The 24,954-nt window shown below is 47.6% G+C and overlaps 1 protein-coding gene across 6 annotated transcripts in view; it reads right to left on the bottom strand.

Annotated features, from left to right (window-relative positions):
- CLEC16A (C-type lectin domain containing 16A) overlaps nt 1-24,954 on the bottom strand; it is a 199,328-nt gene that overhangs the window by 159,415 nt on the left and 14,959 nt on the right. For 4 of the 6 annotated variants that reach the window (XM_036226099.1, XM_016159633.2, XM_036226101.1 and 1 more), the window contains exons 3-10: nt 23,517-23,650; nt 17,949-18,097; nt 15,167-15,272; nt 13,847-13,852; nt 13,318-13,441; nt 10,430-10,604; nt 8,885-8,938; nt 5,339-5,452 (exon numbers count right to left, since the gene is read on the bottom strand). In XM_036226099.1, coding sequence (XP_036081992.1) covers nt 5,339-5,452; nt 8,885-8,938; nt 10,430-10,604; nt 13,318-13,441; nt 13,847-13,852; nt 15,167-15,272; nt 17,949-18,097; nt 23,517-23,650 — 862 coding nt within the window. The remainder of the gene's footprint in view (nt 1-5,338; nt 5,453-8,884; nt 8,939-10,429; nt 10,605-13,317; nt 13,442-13,846; nt 13,853-15,166; nt 15,273-17,948; nt 18,098-23,516; nt 23,651-24,954) is intronic. The other 2 variants (XM_036226100.1, XM_036226098.1) reach the window with 1 other exon arrangement.

Genomic DNA, 24,954 nt, shown 5'->3' on the forward strand with positions numbered 1-24,954 from the left:
CGTGACGCTACCTCACACCCCGGAGCCGTCTGTCTCCAGCCTTGTGGCCGCCCCAGCCCTTTCTGTGTCATGCTGCCCGGCAGACACAAAAAAGCCAGCTAGGGTCTGAGTCACGGAAATTCTCCACCCCCACCCCCGCTTTGCCCACTCTGTTCTTCCCTTTCGGCTCCTCCGGGATGTGACCATTATGAGAAACCCTGGCCCCTCTCTGGCTCACCGCATCGGGAGCAGCACCCCCAGCCCCTCGGGTCCAGTCACCTGCAGCCCTGGCTGCAGGGTGCCCCTCTGTGAGCCTCCGCACCATGGGACCGCCTTGGTCAGTTGTCCAGCCCCAGCTCTGCAGAGGGGGAAGGGAGAGGCGACTGTTTCTAAGAGGTCGCTCATCTACAGCGCAACGCTGCCTTACTCGATAAGTGCAACACGCTGCCCCTGGATTCTCTCTGATTCTGTCCAATCCTCTTATCTGTGAACCAGCGCTGTCCCGCTCAACACTTCTGCAGGCAACGGTGGTGCCTCGGAGCTGCAACCCCATTGAGGGATCACAGGACAGACCACGACGCCCCGCAAAAAGGGAGAATACACAGAGTGCTGATTCTTTCGTGGAAACGCTTGCAACAATGCCAGTTAAGGCCCTTGATTTATACAAGTCTGTTTTCACCTTCGGTGATACAATCGACCTTCTCCCCGAAGCCTATTACCACTTTCAGGAAGAAGAATGTGTGTCCTTCAGAACCAGCACTGATTAACCAGAGGTCGTGAGTAAGGTCAAGGTCATTGAAAGACGTGGGGGAACTCTAATCTGGGGGACTATCCTGCCTGCTGTATTCGCTATGCGGGAGGCTTGGCTGCCGTCTGATTCAGGCTTGGTTTGTTGAGAGCACTGATGTAGCGGCCAGAGTCCCCGAGCCCAGATTCGGCTTCTGCAAAGACAGGCCAGGGAGGCCAGGCTGCTGCCTTCTCAGTCACTGGCTCCCCAGGCCTCGCCCCGGCGGAGCGTTCTGCTAGCAGAGGGCCCGGGTACCAGGAAGGAGAGGAGTCACGCACAGGACTGTCAGCCGATTTCATAGGTGTGCACTCACTCTTTCGGATCCCGAGAGAATCATCTGGAGACCATCCCAACTGGCTGAACTGTTGCCTACAGAGAGATGGCTGACATCCTCATTTCGGGACAGACGAGGGTATTCTCCTGAATTTTCAGTTCCCATTCTGAATTCACAGCCAGATAACCATGTGAACTGCTGGTTAAGTGTTTGCACTTTTCAAAGATCGGATCGGGGTGGCTCAGCCAGAGGGACCGGAATGCACAGAGGGCTCGTCCCACTGTCGCTGACACCTGGCGCTCCATGCCTTTGTCTTAAGGCTCCTCCCTAAGGGGCACACTGAGTGTGCCTCTATGTTAATCGTACCAAGAAGGGAGATCCCAAGTAGGGGACACGGGGTGGTTCTGCCGGCTCAGAATCAAAGATCATGATAATGATAACGTCTAATATTTAGAACTTGATGATTGCTCGGTTTTGGAAGAAGCTCTTTACGCTATATTTAACCATCTCGAAAAATCCACATTTGTTATTCTAACTGGAGAAGTGAGGAAACTGAGGCTAGGAGAGGTGTACTGACTTGCCCCGAGACACACGCAGTGAGACGAGGAGCCCGGATCTGAGGGGCCCAGGCAGGTGGCTCCGAAGAGTCCACTCCACTAGGACCACCTCTTAAGGCAGAATGTAGAGCAGCACCAAGGCGACCCACTCACACTGCCCGAGATGCCAGCCTCTGATCAAAGAGACAGTGGCATGTGAGGGTCAGGCCCTGAGGCTATTTCTGTCCTGAGAGTCATTAAGAACCTCACGAGGGCCCTTGTGACCCCACCACTTCACCCGCTGCGTCATTAATTCCTGCAGTAAGTGTCCCCTGAGCCTCTCTGGCAACCCCCATGATGGCACAGGCGATGCAGTCATCTCCGAGACATGGCTCCCTGTCCCCACAGGGGATGAGGGCAGGGGGTGGCCAGGAGTCATGTCTCCCCTGTGCACCACTGCATCTCTGTTGAATAATGAATGAATGAATGCAAAAACTAAGGAAACTATCCACAGAAACCCAGGATGAAAAAAGTCCCTATTTTTTAAAAAAAAGTACCTACAGGTCATGAGGCATATCCCATAATCTAATCTATACGTTCATTTTGCAAAAGTAATGAGATGTTAGCAGTTTCAGAATTAGTGTTCGCTCATTCTATTTCCCTGGCAAGAAACACTATCTGCTGCGCATTAGAATTATAGCAAGAATTATCCCTTAGAAAGAACCATATGATTTTAATGCACAGATGAATTTCAATTAGACATTTACCTAACCATGCTGATGTGTTTTAAATTTAACCCTAAATTACAGACTTTTCAAATAACTCCGCTTGCCCCTCTCTGCTTCTCTCTCTTCAATTTTGGTTTGGTTTTGTGAAAGGTCTGCTGGTAAAATGAAGCAATACCAGTAACTTATCTATAAATTACGGGAAGGAGAAAGTAGGTTAAAAAAGACCAAGAAACTTAAAACAAGTATGACCAAACCACATCCGAGTCAGGCAGGAAACAACAGGAGACTGTTCTTGCTCAGAGGGAAGGAAGGTGAATCTTACCAGGACTATTGTCAAACAAATCATAAATGAGAGTCACCTCCACTCTTCCCAAATTTCAACTGCCGTCATCAGAATACAACAAACTTTGATTTCACACCGGGGTGAGGCAAAAACCGGAAGTAGAAAGCTGACACTTTCACTTGGGCTGGCAATTCCTTCCACATTCAAAAGAATCTCATTTTCAGTTCAGGCGTCCACCACAAAAAGCGTCTGTATGTCTGTCACATTGGAGGCACGACCTTCATTCCAAGCAGAGGTCACTGGGAGGAAGAACAGATCTAAACACTCCCTCTGATTAGAAGGTTCAACTAAAGTGGGTATCCTAAGCTGAAAGGTCACCAGTAACTTTTTGCAGTTTGTTTTTGCTCGAATTGTAAACCCCATGTAGGAATGTCAATATCCTGCTTGTGGTACTGTACTTGAGTTTCCCCCACAGTTACCATTGGGGGAAACTGAGAGAAAGGTTATTATTATTTCTTACAACTGCATGCCAATCAATTTCAGTGAAAAAAACCCTGCAAAACCCAGTGTCCTGGCGATCTCTGGGTTCATCTTGGAAGACCAAGTCTCACTTCAGCAGTGTGCCTTACAGGAAGACATCCTACGATGAAGCCATAGCAGCTCTCTGGAAATCGCGAAACAAAAGAAAGTCTAATACGTTGCCACTAAATGGAGGATGAGGTAGCAGCAGGCTGGGTGGGGACCAGACAAATTTAATGGCAAACTTATGCTTCATGTGATGGAGGCCACCCCTGAGAAGCTTCCCGCAGAAACATGCACAATGGGAACCAGATCTTCTGACTGTCCAACACAATCCTGAAACCTGGGTTTCCATGTGAAACTTCCCAAATTTCCTTTTAAATACTGTGAACACCAAACCAAACAGCTCCGAGGGCCGGGTTGCAACCTGTATATTTCCTTCCCATCCTCACCAACAGCCCTCCAGAGTAGGGCTTGATCCCTGTTTTCTAAATGGAGTGAAACAACTCGCCCAAGGTGGCCCATTGATTGGCGGGTCCTCAGCAGCTCTGACTGGGAGGCTTGGCTGATTCTGCTTGACTCAGCACTTGCATTCATTCTGCAAAAGCAATTTTAAGAACGCTGCAAAGAAATGCCTCTAGCTCCATGGACACCGAGTCAGCTCTGCATTTTCTAGTCCATGTGTTGTCATGACGTGGACCAGTAGGGGAGTCCTTCCTGTTCAATACTTGTCACCCCTGTCACCTCTAGGTCAAATCCTCTCATCAAACACTACTCCTTCCCTTCAGAGCACTTACAAGACTCGAGATAGTACAGCCCTTTATATATCTGATCAACGTCTGTCTCTCCTGAACCATAAGGCTCCAAAACAACAGAAACTATTTAGGATTTTGTATATTCCCAGAACTAGCACGATGCCAGAGCCAAAGAAAGGGCTTAAGAAACACTTGCTGAATGAATCAAAGAAGGGATGGGCCAGACAAGGGCCATGAAAAGGCCCCATTCAATTCAGCTGAACTAACGCCACCACCAACAAGGACAGAAAGTTTCTGGGAACCTTTTCAGAGGCTCAAATGCTGCCTTAAAGAGCGAAATGGCCTGGCCGACCCATCGTGCACCAGAAAAACCAGAAGGACAGGGGCCTCTGGTCACTGTACACCATGCAGTTCTGGCCTTTCGTGCTACAGGATGGCCCTCCACCTACTCGTTCAGATATGGCGACAGAGCCGACTGACTACCCAAGGGTGCGGCCAGCCCTCTACCTGTGTGGCTATTGCCCGAGAATTTGGCCGCAGAGCCAGAAGCCCTCACGAAACAGTCTTTGTGAAAAACACTGCACTCATCTCAGACATGCCTGCTGAGGCTGTGCCGCCGCGGATACAATGACAGACAAGAGGCCTGCCGTAAGCTGCGAAAGCCGGTAAGGTCTCTGATAGGAGGGAACCAGGCACCAGGGCCTTCCACACTGGGTTCGGAAGAGCACAGGTACAAAGGCAGAGACATGGGCACACTGGGGAAAGAGCAAGCTGGGCCAGCACTGAGGTATCCTGGAGCTCAGGACACGTAAGCCGGAGGACAGGAGAGCGGGCAGGCGAGATACACAGGGGCCAAGCTGGGAAAGCCTCGCTGGTCTTCCAGCGTGTTCCTTCAGCAGAGCACAAAACGCGCAAACATGCGCTGGGTGGGCCACAGTTGGGTGATCGTTGAAAACTTGGGAGATTTTGCATCAAAATGCAGAATCCCAGCTTCTCCGGGATCTGCATCTGTGTTCCTGCAGAATGAGTGCAGGCAGGGGTAGAACAGCAACTGCTCACAAGGGATGCAAACGCCCTCCAATTTGCCACGGTCCCAGCAACTCCCCGCTGCTCTCACACGGGGCCTACGCCTTCACAGATGTTTCAGGTCCAGCCTCTGCAGCTATTTGTGCCTTCGACAAGGTCACTCCCATTCTGTCCCCACGATGGTGTCTCATGGATACACAGTCTGAGGCCCGGAGTGGTACAGTTCCATGTTCAACAACACACGACCAACGAATCCACTCTTGGTTCCGACCCCCGGATTTTCCTAGGTACCCATTTCAAGACTCTGATTAGGTTCCCAGGCCAGCTTATGCATCATCATTGCTGTAAGCAGAATGTTGGTTTCTGCTTTTAAAGAAACACAGAGTTTACCAAAACGAGCCCCGTGGCCTCTTATCAAGGTCGAGAAGTGGTCCCAACACTAATGACTTACACAACTTCTCTGAACATCCTGTTCGGGCTTAGCGTACATCTCTGACAGATCGCCATTCAGAATGACTTCAGCTAACGAGTTCACCAGGGGTGCATGATGTATAATTAGGAAGACCTGGTGAGAAAGAACAAATGGGATTTGCATTAAAGCACGCAGTCTTTCAACCATTCTGCCTCGCTCGACCTGAAGCAAGTCTGGGATACAAAATCCAGTATTAAACGGCAATCCCTGTGATTTAAAATCCAAAGAACAGGTCACATTCAGGAGACACCAGCTCCACGTTTCTCCTCTCAAGGGCTGGCCCCTCCTTCATTCAGACTGTTGCCTATTTGGCTGGCTGCTCTTTAGCGGAAGGAAGTGCATTAAAAGCGAGACTGTCCCTCATGGCTGGGTGAGGCCAAATCCAGCTGAAGTGAAGCAACGTGGGAAAAGAGCAGCCAAACCAGCACACTCCTTCCTCTCCACAGGCATCTCAGTGTCAAATTTGATTATGGTAAGACCAGAAGGCACCGGCCCAAGGCTTTAGTTATATGGGAAGAAGGGGCCACGAGTCTTGTTCCAATCAAGGACTTGGCAAAGGGTCGGCTACACAGTGATCCCACCACTCGAGGAAATAGTGAGCCCTGCGGTGGGCTTTGCCACACCAGGATTCCGTGGCAGCATGGGTAAGTGTGGAAACTGGGGAAGAAAAGCCACACGAGCCAGAGACAGACCTAGTCATGCCAGGATGCAAATCAGAAGGCACTGGGCCATCTGGGATGGTGCTGCTACCCCGCCCTGCTTTTCAGAGGAATGGCTTCAGGAATCAGGGTATTCAAAACTTCCTTGCAAAGTTGCTTCAGACACACTCACTGCTTTGCTTTAAAATGTAAAGGCAAACCAGTGTAGCAGAGAGTGGGGTTATCAACCACCTCCGTATAAACAGGGCGTGCACACACATTTACATGTGTTTACATATGCGTGTCACAGGGTTTCTCAACCTTGGCCACAGTCCTTCGCTGGGGGCCGTCCTATGCGTTGTCGGGGATTTGCCAGCATGGGTCTCCGCCCACTAGACGCCAGTAGCACCCCCCACCTCAGTTACGACAACCAAACATGTTTCCAGGTATTGCCAAACGTTCCCTGGGGGAAGAAGGGGTGTGAGATCTCCCCCAGGTGAGAACCCCTGGCAAAGAACGTTTCCAGAAGGACAGAGGAAAATCCTGTAACTATAGTTGTCTCTAGGGATCGGAATCCAGGGGGGTTGAACAAAAGCAGAAAGGAAACTTGGTTTTCACCTTTTTTAACTTAAAAAAAAATTTTTAAATAAATATTGTAAAAAAAAAAAAAAAGTAAAAGCAGAAACTGAAACACTGGCTGCCTCTAGGGAGTGGGACTGGGTGCCTCGGAGGTTAGGGGTCAGAGGGAGACCTTTCCCTGTATGTCATTTTGTATTGTTTGAAGAGGGAAATATCTTGTTTAAAAAAATAAACATAATTCAAATTAAAGGTATAGACAGACTAGCCAAATGTGATACTCACCTAAGGAAAAAAAAAAAAATAAGCACATCTGTTTTTAAAACACCAGAGTGATATTTACTATCATAGTATCATAGAAACTATAGTGAATGATTATGAGTTCACCCACGTCCAGGGCTGTGGCAGGCATTCAGCTGTTGGCAATTATAATGACGAGAAAGGTGAGTTTTCTCATCTTGATCATGGCCAAATTACTGCCACGCTTAACCACAAAACAAAACCCAATCACTGAGTTCATTCATTCCATAAACACCTATTGTGCACCTTGTGTGGCCTTCATTTATTCATTCTTTTAGTTAGGCCACAAACATTCAGTGAGCATCTATCAAGGCCCACTGGACAGAGGCCAACCAATCCTTGCCTGTGGACACACACAGGGTTCGTTCTTCTCTGGGCTCTGGATGGGGAAAAGTGAGGGGAGAGCCAGTCACTGCATGGTACATGGAAGTACGCGCAGGGCGGGTTCGGAAAGCTAGTCTCAGCCACACTCTCATTACAAGTGACAGTTTCGTTTCACCAGGACAAAATCCCGTCACACTAAATTAATGTTACTGTGAATTCTCTTGGCTTTGTGGCTGTGCTTGTGAAATAATTTATAAAGATGCTTTGATATAGGGCTTAAGGACACAAGATTTATACCTGCTTCGAGGCTTTCACACACTTAGGCAACACTACGATGAAGCTACGTGAGAATGCAGGAGAGGGAAGGCTCTGTCACGCAAGCTGGAGGACATCAAACTAAAGGCTCCGCTTTCTGTGAGATACTAAAACAAGTAACTAGGTGCCTGAGCTGCAAGTCCTTCAGTAAGAAAGGAGAAAAAGGGGCTCTTAGAGAAGCGGCATGGCCGGACCCCTTGCTCCTGGGAGGAGACCGTGCCATGCAATGCTCCGACAGCTGAAGGGTCTTGAGGGTGTGTTCCATGAGATTCCTGCGGTTGAGCATCTGGCCTGCTCAGGTCCTGCCAGACTCCCAGAATCCCAAGCGGGAGATGCTGGCGGATTCGTAATGAGGTGGCGGAAAAAGCTGCCAGGAGAGGCTGGGGTTTGCACTGAGCTCCGTCGCACAGAGGGGCATTCAGAAGGAGTCAGCGCCAGCGCAGAGCTCCAAGCAAACAGGGCCCCCAGAACACAGCTCCGGGGGTGAAGAGAGAGTAAGCGGGCCACCGCAGTTCCCGATGGGCTGAGCCGCTGGGAGCAGGCTGGGTCTGCCTTTCTCTTCAGGCCAAGGGGAGACAGCCCCACTTCAAACTCAGAATGGCCCGGGGACCGAGTTAGAAGGACATTCTCTCAGCAAAGCAAATAAATACCTGTGCCATTGCAGAAGTGAGAACAGAGCTCTGGTCAAACGTTTGACTACTTGACAGTCTAATGAGATGGCCTCAAAGTCTGGACTGCTTGTAATAAAAATATTTTTAAAGTTATGTAACTGGGTCACCATGGAGTTTTTCCCTTCTTGTAAATATTACATAATTATAAGAAGGGAACACACTTGTTTAAGGGGGGAGGCAGACAAATTGGCTCAAGACACAAATCTGGGAACTGAGGCTGTTACAAGATACCTTCCAGAAGGTAATGTGGGAACTAGAACCAGGATAAAGCCTTTAACGACAGCCTCATTAATGGAAGTTTGTTAACCCAGGGTTGCTGTGTGTATGCACACACTGGGTCTTGCAGTTTGGAGCTTATTTCAAAATTCCACGAATAAGGCCCAGGAGTCTGCATTCCCAGGGTGTTTACAACACTCCTTGGTTGTCTTGGAAACCCCAGTCCCCATGGTAAAACAACCACCTAAGTGCCAGATTAGATTTATTTTTCATTTCTTGTTCAATTTCCATCTACCACCATGAAGAAGATACTCGCACCTCCTCTCGGTGTGTACAAAATTGAATCCTCTTTCCTTTTATTGTTATTTTATCTCAAAATGGGGGACACGGAGAGAGAAGACAAGGCGATGTGACCTGGAACATTTCTGGGGGCGTTCTAAGTCCCCCTAAATGTGTTGGGGACACGGGCAAATGATCAAACATACCTGTGACAGAAGATAGAGCGAAACTGGCAGGCTGATTTTCGGCCGTTCTCCTCCCTAGCGAAAGTTGATGGGAAAGAGAGAGAGAGAAATCCGGTCACACAAATGAGCAGCGCAAAACACATGCAGCCAAAAGCCGTCTGTCTGGAGAGGAGGCACCCTGTCCCCTGATTTCCTCCAGGCCCCTGAGCGGTTCTGGCTGCTCTGGTTTAGTCAAAAGTCCGCTCTGTAAAAGAAATTCAGTCTAACCAAATTCAATACTATTTGCAAGACCATGATTTTTCCACCTGAGAAACCTTTCAGTATAAGTCACAGATTAGAGGCTGGACCCAAAAGAAGAACTGGCTCCTTAAATTACTAAGAATGTTAATTTCCCCCAGCTGGGGCACCAAGCGCCCAAGGCCAGGTCCAGCCAGAGAGGTCCCTGGAGGGCTATTCTCAAAGCTTACACAATGGGGCAAGGAGAGAAAGGTCGCTGTAGTCTTGGAAAAGCCCCTCATTTGTACTGAGCTTCAACAAGCTCTAGCTCACACCAACCCTGCAAGGATCTTCAGGAACTTTGTTTTGCTAGGAAGGTTAACTGCCTTGTCCAAGGTCACACTGTGAGGAAAAAGAGGCAGAATCCAAACCCAGGTCTGGAAACTCCATTTCCCATGCTTTCTGTCTGCCTCCCAGAGCTGCCTCTGCTAGATCTAGTTAGGCTTACAATTTTCTTCTGTGTACTCTTTTTCAGTGAGAATCTCCATCTTCCGTTTCCAAAAAAGAAAGCTACCCCCCCCCTTGGGACACATCTGCAGAGGCTGAAGCCCCTGCAGAGTAACCAGCTGGCTCTGTCCCTCCTCCTGCCGAGGCCTCTGCCCCTTAACTCTGAGACAGGGCGAAAGGTCTCCCCTCCCTGAAGCAGCATTTCTCACAGGGGAAGCTGAGAGCTACCAGCTTGGAATCCCCTGGGGGCAGGTTAACTACGAGACATCTGGTCCACCCCTGACCCGCTGGACCAGCAACCCTGAGAGAGGGAAGGGGACACGGGAGGATGTGCACTTAAACAGCACTCTCCCCACGAGGGAGCCTGAGCCTGCCAGTGGGGGCAGTCATCGCCCTGGGAGCTCTTCCTAAGTGTGTTTCAGCCCTTCCCACCCATTCTGTGCAAGTTCTGTGGCTGGCTGGATCTTCTCCAAATAAATTAGCTCTGGCAACTACCAGAAAAAGTTACCAGGGATGAGAACACCTCAAGAGAAAGACGCACAGAAGCCAAAAACCTAAATCTGCAGAGGTTTCCTGTTTCATTCTGATGTCAGTGTTCTTTTCTCATTCACTTTTACAGTTTTGCAGTCTATACACACACATGCTTTCTCTTTCTCTCACTGCCACCTTCCCCTAATTCAGGAAATGAAAGGAAAGGAAAACCAGTGCTTTGAAAGGACTTTTTCTCAGGCTCAAAATGTTGGTCCCTTGCAAAGCTTAGCCCTTTTCAAGGTGACTGTTTTCCCCACTTCTGAAGATGACCTTCAGCCCGTAGGAGCAATGGGGCCAGGCCCCCAGGCCCACCTTGTCCTGGTTCTCCAAGGAATACACGTAGAGGGGTAGGAAGAGTCTGTTGAGCAGGTGGTCCGTGAGCACGTCATTGAGAAACTCACAGTTGATGATCAAGATGTCATTGAGATAGTGCAGGTGGTCCAGGTGTTCAGCTACAAGGTCACTCAGTTTGCCACGATTCCGGTGCCTGGCGAGAGAATGACAATCTGAGCCTGGAATCCGAAGCTTGAGTCCTCGGGCCTAGAATCAATGGCCTAAGATTTAGGTCACTGGGGGCCTCAACAATAAATATTTGAGCTACTCTCAAGAGGCACCTATCCTGGCCCTACGGGTAAGATACACGATGGGAATATAGACATGTCCACGCTTATTGATTTTAGGGGACTTCTGGGATCCCCCCACCCTCTGGAGGCCTCAGTATAATTCACCCCCTACCACCACCACAACCGCAAAACAAGATGTGTAAACAAAGCAAAAACAAGCTCAGCTCTTAGCGAGCCATTTCACAAGAGTAGCCACTAGCCAGTGTGGCGAGATCCCCTGGCTCCAAAGATAAGCAGTATTAATTGAGCAATAAATCTTTGCTAATTAAAATACTCCAGAGAAGTTCCGAAGAAAAAAGCAGGCCTCAGCTGCTGCGTGGAACCCACTGGCCCTGATAATATGTGGAACAAAGTGCACATCCCACCTCGGGCCCCAGGAGGTCTCTGTATTCTTCCAGTGAAGCAATAAGCAAGCTTGTTGGGTTCCATGGGTGAGTCAGTTTCCCCCACGCCAAGGACAGAGCCCCTAAAACAGCCAGCAGGCATTTTCCCTACTCCCCGAAGTGCTGTCTGTTGCGAAGAGCAATCTAGACAGGGTAAGACACTGTGTTTGTATGATGAGTATTACTCAAGTAATATGTGGTCATTTCAGAAAACAGAAAGTTAAAACAAAAAAAAAGGAAAAAGAAATCTAAGTCTCCTCCAGTCCCACAACAAATAGACGTTATCTGGGACTTTTGACCCTACAGTCTGTTTTCCCACATTTCTGTCTCTCTATAGTCACACCTAAAATGCAGGTGGTATACCTATCCCTCTAACTATCCATGCTTTAAAAAAATAAGTAAAAACAGAATCGATTTTGCTTCTTGTACATAATTTTGGATAATTATTCCTTATTACGCTTTAATAAGGCACTTGGTAAATATTTATAGCAAATATGTGTTGCAATGCTTAACATTATAACAAGTATCTATGAATCCACCGCTCAGAGGACTAGAACATCCACACGCAACCTTTCGCAAGCTTTTACCCTGCTTAGCACACTGTGGGGATTTTTCTTCCGCAGGATATTTAATGTACTTCACTTTCTAAAACATTACTTCAAAAAATATCTTAGCGAATATATGCAGATGGGTTTTAAATCAAATAACACTGATAAGCTGATAATAAAAAGGAACAGCTCCTGGCCCGGCCTCCAGGGGAGGGGGTTTTTAACTCTTTTTAGTTCTCATGGATAGTTCCCCCCACATTTCTATAAAATCTGCGACTGAGCCATTTCGGACATTACGTGCTGACATCCTGTATGACAGAGCCCTTTGTGTTCCCTCTGCTTCATCGCCCCAATAGCCATCAGCGACTGGTGCTGACATTATCATAACCATGCACTGCAGAGCCAACGAGAGGACTAGGGATTCATTTCCTTCCTTGAGCCACTTTTCGCTTCTTTCTGGAGTAAAGTACATCCTTATGTTTCACGTCCACGACTGCTCACACCCACATGGCTCCTTATGTTCCCTCCCAAATGCTCCATCAGATCTGCCACCCACCTAACCTTGCTTCTTTCTCAATACCAGAGCTAATATTCTCTCTCTCTCGCCCCCTTTCCTCTAGGAGGCCTTTCTGGGTCCCTTTATTGACCTGACCCCACCCGATGTGCCTCTCCCCAGCTCTGTGCAAAGCTGTTACTCTGGGAGCAGGGGTTTTCAACCGATGGTAATTTTGCCTTAAAGGAAACATTCTGCAATGCCAGGAGACATTTTTGGTTGTCACAACTGGGAGAGGGGTGCTACCGGCATCCGATGCATGGGGGCCAGGGAGGCTGCTGAACACCCCACAGCGCACGGGAAGGCCCCACGACGAAGAATCACCTAGTTCAAAAGACCCGTGGCGCTGAGTTTGAGAAATCCTTATTCTTCACTCTGGGGCCCAAATCATCATCTTTTTTTTTTTTTTTTTTTTTAATCAGTTGCTGGGATATAATTCACATACCATAAAATTCGCATTTAAAATATAACATTTGTATTTAATAATTTATATATAAAACTATACTCACAGAGTTGTCCGACCATCATCACTATCAATTTTAGAACATTTTTATCCTCTCTGCCAATAAGGAGACCTATACTCACAGGCGGTCTCTTCCCATTTCCCCCACAAACCCTCCCTTCCAGCCCTAGGAAACTGCTAACCTATAAATCTATGGCTCTGCTTATTCTGAGCAGGTCATTATATGAGAAATGCTATCATATAATATGCGGTCCTTTGTGTCTGGCTTCTTTCACCGAGCACAACGCTTTCAGGCTCATCCACGGGGCAGCATGTGTCAGAGCTTCGTTCCTTTTTATTGCTGAATACTATTCCCCTGTATGCAAATGCCACATTTCATTTATCCGTTCACCAATGAGGAATCATCTTCGTCTTTTTACCAGCTGCCTAGCACCCCGCCTGTAAGTGTGCTCACCCCCTTTGAGTGTTTCCAACTTTCCACTGTTATAAAAAAGTGAAAAGGTGAGTGGAACACCTTTGAGTGTGGAAGGCCATATTCTGCCTACACATAGGCGGGTAAGTTTTGTTCTAATGTTTACTTTTTCCTCCCCTACTCTGTCTCCCTAATAAGCACCCCAGGAGGTCACTTACTCCTCATCAGTCTGCACACAGTTATCAAGTTCGATCACGTGGCTGCCGATGAACCAGACCAAATTGGAGAAGTAAGGGACAGCAGTTTTATCTCTGATATAGTGTAGCATGGCCTGGTTATCCACTGAGAAAATTCACAAAAGAAGAGAAAAAAAAAAGTCAAGCTACCAAAAATAACTTGCGGGAAAGTAAAAAAAATAAAAATAAAAAAAATAAAAAAAAATAAGCCACAATGAAAAACCTCTCTATTAGAATCTGAATCTTTTCTGGCTTCCTGGAAATACTTTAAAATAAATGGTTATCTTATTCATAAAATTATCCTCATCAAGGCAGTTCTTATGCTATTTTTATCATTAATAAAATTAATTAATTGGGCTCAACATCAATAATGCATTAGAAAGCCTACTTATCAGCAGCGTGTTTAGCTAGGCTACAACGAAAGCTACACCATTCTCAAGCAAGTTTCCTGTATTTCCTGTACATGTAAGGATAAGCTAAGAAAGCGGAAAACCAGAGGTTAATAACTTACATGACACTGGAATAAGGAACACAGGAATCGTCATTGAAGGAAAGGCAAAAAACAGACAACGGTTAACAGGGTTAGGAACTGGGATGGTGAGACAGCTGCTCAGAGGGAGAGAGCTGGGGCAGGAGGCATCTAGACCAAAAGACACAGGTTAGAAGAGAACAGGAGAAAACGGAGAGAGGGAGGCGGCAGAACTGCAGCCCGGAGCGGGTCGCAAACTCAGAAGCCTGCGGGGCCGGCCAGTGACTCGGTGAGTGAAGCTGGCAGGCCTGGTGTGTGCACTGGGGACCACGACCCCACAGGGGCAGCTACTTCTCAGCACCAGCTCACCACCGCCCTGCAGGTCTGTGGGCCCGCGACAGCCAAATCTACCTTCTCAAGTCAGGAACCTGGATTGTTACCTAAGACCTCCCAGTTTTTAAATATTGGCAACTACGTATTTAAAAAATATATATCTAAGCCAATTAAAACCTGTCAGGGCTGGATTTGGCTCCCAGGCCCTCAGTTTGCGACCTCTGGATGGGCCCCACTGGGCCCTTAGGAAGGTTGGTTCTTCAATTTAACGTAATCCTAGACTGGGCTGGAGTGAGTCCCTGCGGAGCTCCCGCCCCCTCCCAATTAGGGGTCATCTTAAGTAATAACATCGTAACTCCTGAAGGTCAATACCCTTTGGTCCCTGAGAAAATAGTCCCAGCTCCAGTATGGTGATTACAGGAAAATAACCTCAACCTTCAGCCAAGAAGATATCGCCTTGGAGGGCAATCCCAGGTCGGGGAAACTTGTGAGCAGCCAGGTTTTGTGCTGGTGCCGGCAGGGAGCCCTGGAAGGCTTTCTCCTGGAGGCTATGATTTGGGCATTGAGCACATCTTGAAAGAAAGAAGGAATTTGCTGGGCTTGGCAGCTGGTGGAGAATACAATACTGCCCCCTGCAGTCCATGATGTGAAATGCTTTTGTGTATTATTTAAAGATAACATCCCCACTGGAAGTCTATTTTATAGGCCAAAACACAAAAACTTAAATCTAACATTTAAAAAAACAACTCTGCTTTTATTTAATCTGAGTCCTACATGTGTCTCTCTTAGGATCACTTCTGTGTATGGGCACTAAGACTTTAGCATGCAGAACGGAGTGTGCAGGCTGAAGGCAGCGGCATAAAAATTTCAGCAAGGGCCCAGCTAAATGTTCAATAACTATAAGCCTTTCGTGACACAAGCAACCGGAGCTATGATAAACAGGCTCCCTGTTACCACCAGAGATTTGTATGCATGAACACCTGAGAGCAAGTACTAGCTGCCACGGTAGAAATCAGAAGGAAAACGTACCTTTGTAGACATTCAAAGTGATGGTTCTCACAGCAATTCGAACCATGCTTTCAGGATGGTTAAAAAATTTGATGGCTTCTGTGTACAGGGCAAAGTCATTAGTGTGCTAAAACAAAAGAATACCAAAAAGGAGTCACAAGCCCGTAAGACAGGCCTGCCCCAGACCCCAGCTTTCTGAACTCTATCAGAGACCAATAAATGTTACCAAACATGACCCTTAAGCCGGTGGTTCATTCCCACTGGGGACCGTGGGGAGGCGAGACCATGGGAGAAACAGAAAAGGGTCCAGACCTGGGCTCATGTGTGATCTGTTCTATCTCTTCTTAGCTGTGTGATGTAATATTTCTAAGCCTCGGTTTCTTCATCTAGAATATAGGGATAATAATTCCCACTTCGTAACTGCTAGGATTAAATGAGGTTATTTCCAGCACAGTGCTAACCCCAGCACCTGGTACCTTAGAAGCATTCAGTAGTAACGCTAGTTGTTATTAGATGCTGCTAAAAAAGGCAAGCGTCAAGTTTTCCTACATTCAGGCTGTCTTGGCTAGTATATGTTTCTCTATCTGGAAACACTAGAAGGGTAATAAGCGTTACCATGGAGGAGGAGGTCTCAGGAATCCTCTGACACTACAAAGGGATCATCAGAACAGACCCAAACAGCTCAGAACCACAGAAGTCACTGTGGCAGTCTTTAGGAAAAAAAGGCACAACAGGATCTGGGCCTGGAGCAGCTCCTCGACATGCTCTGCTGCCCCCTTCTGGCCAGTTTTTCCACATGGCCAACTGGAGGGCACTCATGGACAGTGAGGGCATGGGGAAGAGGCCACCTCCAGCGAGGTGACAACCATCTATTAAGGACAAATCGACTTTGAGCACTAGAAGTCAAGTGTACACTTAATAGTAGCTACCGTACTGGCCCATGTAAAAAAGGACACCAAGCCTGCCTCAAAATACGAGGCTCGTACCATTCCTCTGGTGACCAGCAGGATTCTCTTCCGGAAGCATCACTCTGGCCCTAAAATTCCAAAGTTCTGCTCTCCCACCCAGGTGCACAAAAGTCCAGCTGCACCTGAGTGGAGGGAGAATCTGGCCCCTTCTCTGGTCTGACCTTTGCAGATGGGTTTTCTTCCACCAGGGAGAGTCCTTTGGAGAATGCTACGTCATTCATCTGGTCTCTGGACACATTTATTGAACACCTACTATGTGCTAGGCACTGGGCCACACAATGTTAATTTTTCAAACTGCCACAAATTTTGTGGTTGACAGCTGGTAATTCTTCCCTTTGAGGCCAGATCTTCCCCCAAAGAAGAAGAAAAGCAAGGTTCAGACCGCCGTCGCTGCATCCTATGAGGACAGCTGGATGGATTCTGCCCGGACTCAGAGGATATGTTTGAGACTGCAGTCTGACTTCAAATACAGGCTGTGCAGCGTATGTAACCGCCAATCAGAAGGTGCCTGCCACGTGGCTGTGTGATAGCTGGCCTCCAAGGTGGCCCAACGATCCTCATCTCCTGTGTTACACACTCGTGTTGTCCTCTCCCACAATGAATCAAGGTTGGTCCTTGTGGCCTAAAGACTATGGCAGAGGTGATGGTGTGTGGCTTCTGATGCTGGCTCATAAAAGGCATTACAGCTTGTTTTGGTCTCTTGGATCATTTAATTCTGGGGTAAGCCAGTTGCCATGCCATGAGGACCTTCAAGCAACCTCTGGAAAAGCTTATATAACTGAGGTCTCCTGACAACAGCCAGTACCGACAGGCCAGCCATATAAGCTAGTCATTTGAAAGCAGATCCTCGACCCCAATCCAGCCTTCAGATGACTGCAGCTTCACAAAATACCACACTAGAAATGTTCTGCCAGGCCACTCCCAAATTCTGGATGCACTGTTCAATAAATCTGACAGATTTCTAATCAGTGATACATGAGAGGAGGTCTGTTGGGAGGCTTCTGGGAAAGAAGTTTTTGAGAGTTAAAAAGGAACACAAATAAGGAAGTGATCTCATCGGGCTTTTCAGCAGTGGCGTGTGAGCATGCGATGTCTGGAGCTGCTGCAGCCATTCTGAGACTATGAGAGGTGGAGTCCAAGGATAGAAAAGCCTGGGTTCTCGATAAAGTGGTTGAGCTACAGGATGAACCAGCCCCAGGACAGCCGGCATATGTACCTTTTGGTATGTGAGATAAACTGACCTTATTTTTCAAGCTATTTTTAATTGTGAAAATGACAGCAATTTATTTATTTAAATTTCTAGTGATTCTCCTAAAGAATACCAGGGATGTTGACTTGTAAAGAACAGCAATGGCTATGATTTTAGGGAGCCAAATATATCCTAGGTGTTTTCAAGACATCGTCACATTTAATGCAATCCCTGGAAAACCCTATGAGGTATATATTATCATTCCCATTTCGCAGAGGAGGAAACTGAGGCTCAGAGGACTGGGCCTTTTCTAAGGTCACACAGCAGGGAAGTGGCAAAGCTGGGTCTGTCTAGAGTACCTGATTTTCCCACAGGGCAACATGACCCCAAGTCAACTTCCAAGCGTTTCTCCCTGCCAGATACAATGCTCTTAGGTAGCACAAATTGAATTTTACATAAAAAATGGAGAGGTAACTTGTTAAATTTAAAAAAATTTTAAGCATGCCAAGGCCAACGTATTGCTGTGAAAGTCAGGAAACAGTGAACACATAAGTGCTTTGTAAACAGAGAGAAGGCCACCAGGGAAGAAGATGGGGCTCTGACCAGCTAGCTCTCCTCTCAGATGTGCCACGTGGCAGTTACTTACCTCATTGTAAAAGAAGTGGACAGTGTGGTTGTTGAGTTTTAACGAAAGTGTTTTCAAGAACGATATATAATACGCCATAATCTCCTCGTCGGAAAAGTCAAATTTATGGACAATGATAGAATTTACATAGTTATTAGAGAGCAAATAATCTAGAGGGAGAAAAGAAAAGAAAAGAAAAACCGGTTAATTCATGCTAGAGGAAAGACAAACAGAAAACGTCAGGCAACAGGCAGATGATGGTGTCAAGGTACCTGAACCAGTCCGGCTTCTGGGTGGGTGAGGTTAAACAAGCTTGCAGAGAGCTTAACCTTTAGCCAGGAAAGAAATAGGCCACTATGCGTAGTCACTAAAAAGTTCAAGAGCAATGCCAGAGAAAGGCCTGGGTTACCCCTGCCTCCCACGCTAAACAGAAAAGAACCCTTGAGCATTTTCTTTCATTGCCCGTGCAGTCTGACACAGAGCTTGGGGTGGGACAGACGAGTTGTGTGTGGGCATTTCACAAACCACCGATGGATGAGGGCAAAAAGCATTGTATTTTATAAAAAGCTTCCCCATTATGCTAGCAAAAGTCACTTCGTCATCCCTGAAAGCCACAAAGGGCCTCATATGGTCCTTTTCTCCCTATATTGTAACACGATTTCATAAAAGCCACTTTATGCTGACCCTCCACTGCAAGCCCAGTAGCAAGCTGAGCGCTTTCCATTATAATTGCCATGACGATACTGTAGTGTAGATCTCATTCTTCCCATTTTGCAGATAAGTAAAAACAAAACAAAACTCAGAGAGGTTGATTAATTTGCCCAAGGATGCAAACACAGTAAGTCACAGAGATGGGATTCAAACTCAGGTCCAAATTCAAAGCCTGTGTTAATATCGATACTACTGGGTGTCAACAATAAAAACTGGGTGATAAGGGTCTGGGATACTGGGGCCAACTGGAGAATGGCCACCCCCTCCAAGCTCCCAGTTCCAGGCCCTTGCAGAAATATAGATCAGCCTGGCAAGAGCTTCCGACTATGCAAAGGAAGCTAAGAAACAGATTTTAATGCTGCATCTCCTGATTTTGAAACACTGGCCACTAGATCAGTTCATTTTTAAAGCCACACTGGCCAGCAAAAAAAAAGACCAGCCACAGCCCGTGGGCCTGCAGTTCGTGACCTTGGCGTTGGGCCCTTGTCAGACATGTTCTCCTCTGAGTCCTCACCAGCCGCCCTGCAAAGCAGGCCCTGTTGTCCCCACCGTCTGTCTCACAGGTTGGTCGCTCAGCTGCCAGCCTGTGAGCTCTGTGCCATCCCACCCGCCTCCCAGCAAATGGTTAAAGGCAAAACACAGCTGACCTCCGCACCCACCAGCAGACACGCGAGGCGAAAGAGCAGAGTGGTTCAGAGCGTCACTACTCAAAACTGGTCCTCAGACCAGCAGCACGGCATCACTGGGAGCTGGTGTCCCACTGGATCTTGGGCCCCGGCCCTGACCCCCAGCCGGATCTTTGGGGTGGGCCCATCACTCCGTGCTAAAAAACCCTAAAGGGCTTGCCATCGTCTGGTGTGTGAGATGCACTGGGTTCGAACGTGGACTTGGACCCACACTGCCTCTGGCACGTCCTGGCTGGGTGACTCTGCACAAGCCACTTACCCTCCCCACTTCCCAGTCTCCTTGTCTGAAAACTAAAATAACAGTACCTGCCTCATGGGGCTGTTGTGGGATTAAAGGAGATAATACACGAAAAGCACTAAAGACAGTGAGGGACACAAAGTCAGCACGCGGTGACGTGCACTGCCATTATTCTCACTGCTATCATCTGGAGTCATAATCTCCACCACTGTATTCCCAGGACCGAATGCAACTGCTCTTGAGTGAACTGGAAATAAACCATTAAGTTATTTGGCCCAATAAGGTACTGACCTTAGGCCAAAGTATTACTGAAAAGACTGGAATCACCAAACACAACACAAAAGCCACCCGGGAGTCCAGGGCCGTGAGAGGACATGGCACGGGCCACAGCTGGGTCCTCCTCAGAAGCCAGCTCTCCAGGAAAGCCGCTGCATTCAGAAAAGCACATTGGGTTTTCTGACTTTGCAGACTGGCCGTGAAGGGTGTAGTCTTAAAACGGTTTTCAGAATCTCCCAATTGGAACAATTCCTGAGATAGAGCTTGGAGCCTGCTCCCAGAGAGGTCTGGGGTGAGGGCCTAATCTTACCGTGTTTAAAAATGAAGCTCCACATATCACAGATCTTGAGTGTACAGCTTAATGTACATGGAAATGTACGAAATATGAATGTGAGTACACGTACCTATGTGTTTTTATATATATACACACACCTCACAAATCTTAGGTGTCCGGCTTGATGAATTTCTGCAAACACAGACACCATACACACCACATGGATCAGACACAGCCCATTCCTAGCTCCCCAGAAGACAGCTCATTCCCCTGCCCAGTCATTATCTGATGTCCAAAGACAGACAACCCCTACTTTGATTTCCATCACCATAGACCAGTTAGTTTTGTTTGTTCTTGAACTTCACATACATGGAATTACACAGCATACACGCTCCCTGCGTCTGGCCTCTTTCACTCATCACAGCTGAGTTATCTGTGTTGCTGCATGTAGTGGGAATTTACTCCCTTTTTCCTTTTTGCTAATTAGTATTCCATGCTCGAACAGTCCATCATCTACCCAAGCAGCCCAGGGGACGCTCCTGCCTAGAGCACTTCGTTTCCGTTCTGTCATTCTGGCTGTGTTTAGGCATCAATGGGCTGACAAGAGAAGAGACTGTGGAGATGTCATGTTGAGCCCCACTGTGACTGGTTAGTGGCTTCCGGGCCACCAGAAGTACAGATGTCAATGCCGGCAGCTTCAGACATGCAACCATGAGCCTCCTGCCTGCATTCTTGAGCTGGAAAAGCCACATGCTCCAATCGCTGCCCCGTGGGGACTTTTCCAGGGGCTCCACAAGGTGACTCTGTGGGTGGTGGGGGGCCACCATGAGGGCAGCGGCGGTGCGTCTATTATTCGGCTGGGATTTTTCTCCTTACCCCCTCACTGTGTAGCCAACTTTCTGTGGTATCCTTTTATAATAAACCTAGGAGTCTATAAGTAATCTCAGTCTCTCGGGCCTTCTGTCACTTATGTCACAGGCAATAACAGGTGCACTCGTGAAGTGGCTGCTTGTAATAGCGAAAATCTGGAAACCACCTAAATGCCCATGGTCAAGTTAAATAAGTTATGACCCAACAAAATGCAGCCCTTGAACCAAACTACATAAGGATGCATAAACGGACGATCGAAGATCTAAGATACACTGGCAGGCTGGAGGGAAACGAAGCAAACAGCAGAATGGTATAAGAACGGTATGTGTACACTGAACTGAGCGTGAAATAGAGCTTTTGCTTTCTATAGTTTTGTAATGCTCGATTTTTTTTTTTTTTGGTTGTTATTTAATAATGAGGACATTTTCTTTCTATAATTAGAAAATAAAAATAAAACCAAAAGTCATCTATCCGTCTCACCGCCCACAAATTTAAGTTCTGTAACAAGGCAGTGATTTCTGCCACTTTGGCAGTGTTTATACAAGCGCGCTGATGAATTCCCCATAGAGCCAGTGGCATCGGCCTGCGTTTCTCATCTCAGGGGAGCCCTTTTTAGACCTGTTACAAGAAAAGCCATGTGATCCAGAAACCCCAGAATGTTCCATTGTCCCAACCCCTATCTTTAATCCCATAGCTCATGGCTCGCTGGGCTTAGAAAGGGGTTATCAGAGAACAGACATTTGGGGGAACGCTGGAGCTAATGATAAAACCAGCTCTTCTGGACACTTCGGTCTGCCAGAGCCCATACTATGCGCTGTACACACGCTGTCACGCTTAGTCCTCTAATCGCTCCATCCCGCAGATACTAGGATGAGTGCCTCTTCATGGAAGTGGAAACTTCGTCTAACAGTCTGGTTGGGGATCACTCCCCACGCATGTGTGGGGAATATGTGGGTCTGAGTCCAGGGCCTGCATTACTGAGCTGGGTCTTCCCCACTTGGAGTTTTCAGAAACCGCACATAATTCATATTCAGCGTAACAAAAGCTGATAACAAGAGAAACCACTTAAGGAGAGTGAGTCAACTCAACATTTGTCAACTCACATTCCCTGGGCAGTGTAAGGAATCTTGTGGGACAGGAGCACCATCTAGTGGCCACTTCTGAGAGCCTCTCTTCAGCTGCTATTTCTTACCTCTCCCTCCTTCCCCAAAGGAATGTCAGTGATACCATCTCTACCTCCTTATACGCACCAGAAACTTTTTTCAGACCTGTCTTGGGGAACCTAAAGTCTGCCTCAGACACAGACATTTGGTCACGTGTCCTCTCTCCCCTACTTTCTGCAGCAGGGTCTGGGGCTTGGTGTGGTCATCTCGTCATAACCAAGATAGCACGCTGGTCGAGCACAGAGGATGCTCAACCTTAATCAGGGTTAATCAGGGTTTCTCGCCCTCAGCACTGCTGACATTCTGAGCTGTAGAATCCTTTGTTGTGGGGTCGTCCTGTGCAGGGTGGGATATTTATCAGCACCCCTGGTTTCTGCCCATGAAATGCCAGTAGCAAACCCCACCACTACCACCACCATTACCTCAACCAAGAATGTCTTCAGATAGTGACAAATATCCACTGGGGGCACCCCCTCCCAGTTAAGGACCATTGATATAACTCACCTGAGCTGAACCCCTTCTCAATTCTGGCTAGAGCTGTCACCTTGAGCCAATGACTTAAACTCTCCAAGTATTAAATCAGGGCAGGGATAGCACCTGCCTGTCGGGAGTGGGGAAGGAGCGAGGGTTGTTTCAGATGAAGAACTGGGGACATGGTGAGGGCAGAGAAGAAGCTCCAAGTCACACGTGCCAGTCCAGCAGGTGCTAAAGCCCACGCTCTTGCATACTCCCTGACGAGCTCTCCCTCCCCCTGCTGCTCCAATGCTTGTTCCATTGGCTGACTGATTATTCAGTGACTCCTAATTCTTTAGTAACAAATTAGGAAGCAGAAATGCAAACAGAATCACTCAGCAGTGGGGAGCCCTCTCTTACCCCTTCACAGTACTCACCACGCAGGGTTAAACATGGTGTTATGGATTGAACAGAGCACCCCCCAAATTCTTATGATGAAGCCCTAGTCCCCAATGTGACTATATTTGGAGATGGCCCTTAAGGAGAATTAGGTTAAATAAGGTCCTAGGGCAGGGCCCTAATCCAAAAGAGCTGGTGTCCTTATAAAAGGAAGGGCTCCCAGAACTGTGTGTGTCTGTGTGCGTGCGTGTGCACACACACGTGCACAAAGGAAAGACCACGTGAGGACACAATGAGAAGGGAGCCGTCTGCAAACCAGGAAGAGAGGCCTCGCTAGAAACCAACCCCGCAGCACCTTGACTTTGGACTTCCAGCCTTCAGAAAATAAATCTGTCGTCTAAGCCACCCAGCCCAAGCACACATGGCAAGCATTCAAAAACAACACAAAAAACATGCCAAACTACATATCGCTGATGCTTGGTGGTACAAAGGCAGGTAGGTGTTGAGGATAGTACTTACAAAGTGAGGTCTCGTGACTGATATTCTCAAAGAGGATGTTCAATGTCTGCAGCAGCTGAACGCACACGTAGCGGCCTGATTTCTGCCGCAGGATGTTCAGGAAGAAAACAAACATGTTCTTCTCCAGGAAGAAGCTAGGGAGGGAATGGGAAAGTGTCAGTGTCCACGTGTGGAAGTCCAAATCATCCTGGCTACATGCAAAGTGCACATGTGTACCCCCACGCTCCAACAGCATCCACAGAGCGGCCAGGCCGCATCGCCCGCCCGGCCTCGGCCACTGTGCTATCCGGCTCCCTTGATGCCGTCTTCCACCAAGGCCAATGCGACCTTCCAGACACTCCTCCCAGAATGTGAGAACAGTGCTGATTCTGGGAAGCAGTTAACTAGATTCCTGACAGAATGGGAAAGACCTTTACCTGTGAAATGATTACAGAGTAATCTATGTTTATAAACCCGACAAGCAGAATTTTCCATCAAGTATTTTATAGCCTTTGTTTTCCTAACTAAGCATTTCCTTTGCTCTCCGTGTCTTTTGAGTGTTAAACAACAACAGTGGGAATTCTCTACAAAGGGGCAAGATAATGCTGAATATTAAGAGCTCTGGTTTCTAATTTGTCAAGTTTGTAGTTTCCACATCTAAGGAAAAAGAACTGGAAGGAAATAGAAGATGCTGATGTGGTGGGGAACCCTAGGAGTTCCCACGTCTGCATTTGCCATTCTTGTTCCGGACAGGACATTTGTCTGCACACAACTTGGCGACACGTGGCTGTTGGGGGTACACATTGGCTCTTTTAGTCTTGAAAAGGAGACAGAATGCCCTAGTGTCTTTCTTTAAAGGAAGAAAGCAGTGTTTCTAGTTATATGTTCTCTGAATTCAAGCTAAGATCAGATAACCTCTCATCTGGACACTCCGAACAAATTCCTGCAGCCAAGTGCGTCTGCTGGTTGCCTTGGTTTTGTTGTCTCTTGCCCCTCAGCTGTCAGCTCCAGGGTGGTAGGGCTATGGGCCTGTTTCAATCCATCAAAGTGTAAACGAATGAATGAATGACCCAAAAAAGACCCCTAAAATGTGCGAGCCATTCACATTGACCCCCCAGAATATTCCAATCATTTGACCTATTTTGTTTACCTTGTTTACAAGTATCACCCAACAAGCTCACGGCAGCACAATGACGGCCCACTTAGGAACTCATCAAAATGCCTGTACCTAGAGCTTGTCCAGCATGAGGTCCTCGGACCTGGATTTTTTAAAACACCCCGGGGGGGCGGGGAGGCTTCTTGAAAAAATGACTCATTTTTCCAAGAAAATACGAGATGAGCCTAGAGCATCTTACAGTACCAAGAAGTCAGGAAGTGCTTAAAAAACAAAAGGACGGGGGTGTGTCAAAGGGACACAGGAACCGACCTGAAAGAGGACCCGACGGCCAAAGCTGGGACC

Source organism: Rousettus aegyptiacus, unplaced genomic scaffold (assembly GCF_014176215.1).
Source record: "Rousettus aegyptiacus isolate mRouAeg1 unplaced genomic scaffold, mRouAeg1.p scaffold_m13_p_8, whole genome shotgun sequence".
NCBI lineage: Eukaryota > Metazoa > Chordata > Mammalia > Chiroptera > Pteropodidae > Rousettus > Rousettus aegyptiacus.